The sequence below is a fragment of the Rutidosis leptorrhynchoides genome, chromosome 6, assembly GCF_046630445.1.
Source record: "Rutidosis leptorrhynchoides isolate AG116_Rl617_1_P2 chromosome 6, CSIRO_AGI_Rlap_v1, whole genome shotgun sequence".
Taxonomy (NCBI): Eukaryota; Viridiplantae; Streptophyta; class Magnoliopsida; order Asterales; family Asteraceae; genus Rutidosis; species Rutidosis leptorrhynchoides.
In genome coordinates, this window is record NC_092338.1 from 181915374 (window position 1) to 181922007 (window position 6634).

At 41.5% G+C, this 6634-nt stretch overlaps 1 protein-coding gene across 1 annotated transcript; it reads left to right on the forward strand.

Moving 5' to 3' along the window:
• The first annotated feature begins 3832 nt into the window (after nt 1-3832).
• LOC139854284 (uncharacterized) lies at nt 3833-4510 on the forward strand. The gene has a single exon (XM_071843597.1). It carries the CDS (start codon nt 3833-3835, stop codon nt 4508-4510), a length of 678 nt encoding a protein of 225 aa, XP_071699698.1.
• Nucleotides 4511-6634: the final 2124 nt, after the last annotated feature.

Below are 6634 nucleotides of genomic sequence, written 5' to 3' on the forward strand. Positions count from 1 at the left end.
AAAGTTGTTTAAACCAAAAGAGACTTCGCATGGAAAACAGAAGCCAATGTTTTTCAGGAGATTAAAAATTATTAAAAGAACTTCCAACGCTAATAGCTCGAGTTTCAGGAGAGACATTAATCCTTTATATGGCAATATCAAACGAAGCGATAAGTTCAGTGCTAATTAAAAAACGAAATGGCATACAAATGTCTATATACTTCGTCAGTAAGATTTTACAGCAAAATGAAGCCCCTGATAGAAAAAATTGGTTTACGCATTAGTTTAAACCTCTAGACAGTTGAGAAGGTACTTTCAAGGATATCCATTACTTGTACTAATTGATCAACTGATCAAGAAAATTCTTAAGCCGCCAGAGTCATTTGGGCAGCTAGCAAAATGGGCAGCAGAGTATGGAGAGTATGAAATAAATTTTGCGCCTAAAAATGCAATTAAGGGACCGATATTGCACATCCACGCTATGTTTCTGTAACAACCCAAAATTTCAAGGAAAGACGATAGGAGCGCCGCTCCTAGGTTCAGGAGCGCCGCTCCTGGACGGGGGAAAAGTTTGGGTCTTTTGTTAATTTGTGAAATAAAAGAAGGGGGCTTTTTGTAAATTGTGATGTCGGCTTTGGAGGTCTAAATGAGCAGATTCTAACTCTCATCTCTCATTCTTCAACCTCCTAAACACACACAAACTAGACTGAGAAAGCTTCTTGAGAGAGAAAGCTTAGATTGAAGATGAAATAGGTTGAATCTCACCAAAGTGCAAGAGTTAACATTGTTCATCTTGCTTCTAGCTACGTGGTGATACTAGTGGTAAGACCTAACTCTGATTTTCATTCAATTTGAGGTTAGGGTTTGAATTTACATGGTTTTGAGTAAACCCATCTAGCTCACAAATAGGTGTTTGAAGCTAGTGTGAGTGTTGATTGACCCTTGTTGGTGATTTTGTTGGTAAATGGAACCCAATGGGTGTCCTTGGTAGTTGATTTTTGGGTGTAAACTCTAATTGGGTCAAAATGGGTCATTTGGTCAATTTGGGTCATGAAGTGCTCTTAGCACTTGACCATAAGATGTATTGGGATGAGTTTGAGACTAAATCACTAGTTTTTAATGACTCGGGGGGTATATGTGTCTTGTTTGACCTATTTGGTATTTTAGGTGCAATCTGGGTCAAAGTTGCACTTGTGGGTTTTAGGTCAAACTACTAGTGTTCATAGCTTGATGTTGTGAATTATGCTAGGTGACTCGCTTTTGGAGCAATCTTGAAGTCCTAGCTTGGTTAATTGACTCATCTAGTGGTTCAAGGTGAGTGGAGTATTTATGTGCGTGTATATATAGATTGTTTGCTTGTATTATGTGTGGTATACCGATTGTAAGGTTCACTCTTCGTGGCCATTTAGTGCAAGGTGGTGAGTGTTACCCATGAGGTCTCACTCTTCGCGACCACGTTTGTGAATGTGATTGTGGTGAGTGTTATTCATTCTTCGACGGCCACACGCTGTTTAAGGATGTGATGAGTGTCACTCAATGAATACACTCTTCGGCGGCCACGTTCGTGTGTACTTGGCGGTGCCTTCCGGAAGGTACCTTCGCAGCCATGTGCACTTGTTTGGTAGTGTTATTTCATTTGATGACTAGTACTATTTGCATGGTTAACCATATTGTTATGTTGTAGCATAATGAGTTATTTGGATTTATATTGCTTGTGATGCTAGCTTGTATGCGGATATTTATGTAAATGGTACAAGTAAGGGATTTATGTATGTACGCATATAAGTATTGCACTCACTAAGCATTGTAGCTTACTCCTTTCGTTGTTTATTTTTTTTAGATTGTGGTACATCGAAGGACAAGGGTAAGAGGTTGGCCTAGCTTGCTTGTGGTGGATTTTTGGAAGGCACTTTTGGTATTGCTCCCGACGGTCATGCTCATTAAGGTGTCATTTTAACTAAAATGATTGGTTAAACTTATGGGTCGTGTTATTGCAATTAACAATTTGTTATGGTTTTGTAAAACTTAAATGTGGAACGAATGTAGTTTGGATCATAACGAATTTTTACTTGGGATTTTGGGTGTGAACTTGTGTTTGAGTATTTGAGTTGGAACGACACTTAGTCAAAATTCCAAACTGCACCTCCCAGGTACAGGAGCGCCACTTTTAGGGGCAAAAACGCCGCTCCTGGTTAACATCTGGTGGTATTTTTAATCAGTCGGTTGGAGCGCCGCTTTTGGCATCAAAAGCGCCGCTCTTGGATCCTAAAAGCGTCGCAACTATGTTATGGTGCGCCGCTCCTGTTTAAAAAAAAATTAATTGGTTTTTAATCAAACGGTTGGAGTCGTTTAAAGTGGTATCAGAGCATGACCTAAGGGATCTTGGTTGCCTTTGGGATGGGAGCCTAGACTTAGGTTGAATGGGCGTGTTATGCATGACTTGTCGGGTTACGGCACCACGTGATTGTTATAGGTGGATTGTTATAGGCGCCTTAGTGCTTGTGATTAATTATTTATGTGCATTTGGTTAACATCAAGTGAGATGGTCGTTGTATTAAGGAGTTTGATAGGATGCGCAAGTGTATTTATGATTGGTCACCATTAGTACGGTTGCACGTTGTGTCAAACGAATGAAGTACGACGAGCGTCAAGCAAGATAGAGTTGTTAGGTGTGTGTGTGGTGTATCTTTATCTTGATCTAATCTATTTTAAAAACTATAGAATGAGGACACGAAGTGGAGTGGATCTCAAGGGTCGAAGTCATGGGGGTGATACTAATAATGATGATCTCATGGCTAAAATTGAGGTCGCACTTGAGAGTTACTCGGCGGTGTTCACCGGGAAGGTGAGAGAGATCTTTCAACAAACGGTAGATGAACAAATCACTGATCTTATAAGTGAACGGGTGTGTGAGGCGGTGAAAGAGGAATTTGAGAAGAGGTTTCTGACGCCTCAAGTCGAGGGTGGTGTCGAGGAGGGGTTCCTAAACCATGGTATTCCCAACAATGCTAATGTGAAGGGGTTTAGTTACAAAGACTTCAAGCTAACTAAGCCTCCAATCTTTGAAGGGAATCCTGATCCTCTCATAAGCACTAATGGATATCCAACTTTGAAGGGTGTTTCCGAGTGAGCGAGTGCCCACCCAACAAGAAAACAAGGCTTGCTACGAGCCTACTAAGGGGTGTGGCCATGACTTGGTTTGATGATAAAATTTTAGTGTTGGGTGAGGGGCCTTTTATGAGTATGTCTTGGGATGATTTCAAGACCGAGTTCTTTTTGAATTACCGAACTTAAGCCGATCTTACCCGAATTCAGATTGAATTGCGAAGCTTGAGACAAGGGTCGATGGACCTAAACACTCTAAAGGCTACTTTTCTCGCTAAGGTACGGTTTTGCCCCGAGTATATCAGGAATGACCGAATGTTAATGGAAGACCTCCATAAGACCTTGAATGATGATGTGCGTAAGAAGATTAGTCTTGGTCATGTTAAGTCTTTCTTCGAGTTATTTAATGTGGCCAAGGGCTTCGAGTCCGATGTTCCGAAAGTGAGTGATTCTTTTTTTAATAAGAGAAAGTTTGAGGCTAGTAGTGCTCCGGGAAAAAAGGCAAAAAGTGGGGCTGAAAGTGTTGGAAGCGTGAAGGGGGACCGGGAGGGTACACTCCTACTTGTTTCAATTGTGGCCAAAAGGGACACTAATCTCGTGATTGTACCAACCCTCCTGCTAGTAAGATCACTTGCTTTAATTATCGAAAAGAGGGTGAATGTCCCGACTTAATGACGGGTGATAAAAGTTATGACAACACTAACGGTTAGAAAAGGCGGCGGGGCCCGCGAGGGGCCAAAATTTCTTGATGACTACTGATAAGAAGTCCAACGATGTGGTTGCAGGTACTTTCTTGGTTAACTCTAAACCCGATAAGGTGTTATTTGATAGTGGTGCCGATATGTCGTATGTTTCTCTAAAATATGCGGCTACTATAGATTGTCATGTATGTGATCTAGACTCTTCGTTACAAGTCGAGATCGCCGATGGTAGGTTCTCGGTGGCTAATGGGGTGTACAAAAACTGTGTTATTGACTTCAGAACTGAGAAGTTTGATATTGACTTGGTTCCTATTACCTTGGGTGAATTTGATGTCGTTGTGGGGATGGATTGGCTCGATCATAATAGAGCTAATCTCGATTGTCATGAGAAATTCGTGCGGGTGAGAACCCCAAGTAGGGGAGAGCTAATCGTGTATGGTGAAGCTCAAAGACGTCTCGTGCCTATTTGTACTTATGCTCGGGCACGTCCACTCATGTCTAGTGGGGGTATAGCTTATCTAGCCTACGTGGTTGATACCCGCGATGAGCCACCTTCCATTGAATCTATTCCTATTTTTAATGAATTTAAAAACATTTTTCCCGACGACTTACCGGGTGTTCCGCCGGTAAGACAAGTGGAGTTTCGCATTGATTTGGTTCCGGGGCGAATCCCATTGCCAAAACTCCTTATCGTTTGGCACCAAACGAGATGCATGAGTTTTTGAATCAAACCCGATAGTTATTGGAAAAGGGTTTTATCCGACCGAGTAGCTAGCCATGGGGTGCTCCAGTTTTGTTTTTGAAAAAGAAGAACGGTAGTATGCGTATGTGCATTGATTACCGTGAGCTTAATAAGGTGACGATCAAGAATCGTTATCCATTGCTTAGGATTGACGATTTGTTTGATCAACTTCAAGGTGCAGGTTATTTCTCTAAGATCGACTTACAATTCAGTTATCATCAAATGCGGATTCGTGAGGAAGATATTGAGAAGACGGTGTTTCGAACGCCATATGGGCATTATAAGTTCGTTGTGATGCCTTTTGATCTTAAGAAATACCCTGCAGCATTCATGGATCTTATGAACCGAATGTGCCAACCAATATTGGACAAGTCGGTAATTATGTTTATTGATGACATACTCATTTATTCAAAGAGTATGAAGGAGCATGAGCATCATCTGTGTGAGTTATTGAAGACGTTACGTAAGGAGAAGTTGTATGCAAAATTCTCCAAGTGCGAATTTTGGTTAAGGGAAGTGCAATTCCTTGGCCATATTGTGAATCACGAGGGGATTAAAGTAGATCCGGGAAAGATTGAGGCGGTTAAGAGTTGGGGACGACCGACTACACCTACGGAAGTCCGAAGTTTTCTTGGATTGGCTGGTTATTATCGTCGGTTTATTCAATATTTTTCCAAGGTTGCTTCATCTTTAACGAAGCTAACTCGGAAGAATGTGAAGTTCAAATGGGGTTATGTGCAAGAAAATGCCCTTCAATTATTGAAGAGCAAATTGTGTCAAGCTCTGGTGTTAGTGTTACCGGAAGGGGTGGAAGATATGCTGGTGTATTATGATGCATCAATTAGTGGACTCGGTTGTGTTCTTATGCAAAGGGATAAGGTGATCGCTTATGCCTCGAGACAACTAAAAGAGCACGAGAAGGACTACTCGACTCATGACCTTGAGTTGGCAGCGGTGGTTCATGCGTTGAAAATTTGGCGCCATTACCTTTATGGTGTTAAGTGTACGGTGTATTCGGATCACAAGAATCTAAAGTACTTCTTTGATCAACGTGACTTAAACAACCGTCAGCGACGATGGTTGGATTTGTTGAAGGATTATGATCTCGAGATACTTTACCACCCAGGTAAAGCTAATGTGGTCGCGGATGCGTTAAGTCGGAAGAATCAAGTTCTGAGTTTTCAAGTAAAATCGTTGCGAACAATCCTTTCAAATGAATTTCTCGAAAAACTCAGTGAGGTTCAAATTGAGGCATTTGTTAATCATAAGCGTGAAGAGAGAATTCAAGGACAAATGGAGTCGATTGTCCTAGGTACGCATGGGTTGTTGTGTTTTCAAGATCGGGTGTGGGTGCCAAAATTGGGTGGTCACCAAGCGGTACTACTCAACGAGGTGCACAAATTGAAATATTCTATTCATCCGGGTGCTACAAAGATGTATCTTGACTTGAATAAAGAGTATTGGTGGCCCGATATGAAGCGTGATGTGGTTAAGTATGTTGAATAATGTGTTACTTGTTTGCAAGTTAAGGCCGAGCATCAAAAGCCTTATGGTATGGTTCAACTGTTAGAGATCCCGAAGTGGAAGTGTGAGCATATTACCATGGATTTTATCACTAAGTTGCCAAAAACGGCGAGAACCCAATATGATACAATTTGGGTAATCGTTGATCGGTTGACGAAAAGTGCCTTTTTCTTTCCTATACGCGAGGCGATTTCATCGAAGATGTTAGCAAGGTTGTTCATTAAAGAGGTGGTTTCGAGACACGGAGTACCGGTGTCTATTGTTTCGGATCGAGATACGCGTTTTACTTCTCGATTTTGGGGTAAGTTTCATACCGAAATGGGTACTCAAGTGAAATTGAGCACCGCTTTTCATCCTCAAAAGGACGGTCAAAGCGAAAGGACCATCCAAACTTTGGAGGATATGCTTCGAGCGTGTGTAATTGACTTTGGTGGAAGTTGGGATAAGCATTTGCCATTGGTGCAGTTCTAGTACAATAATAGCTACCATGCTAGTATTGGAATGCCACCGTATGAGATGCTATATGGGTGATTGATAATGCTAAAAACAAACATATATTTCATAACATTATTCCTCAAGAAAG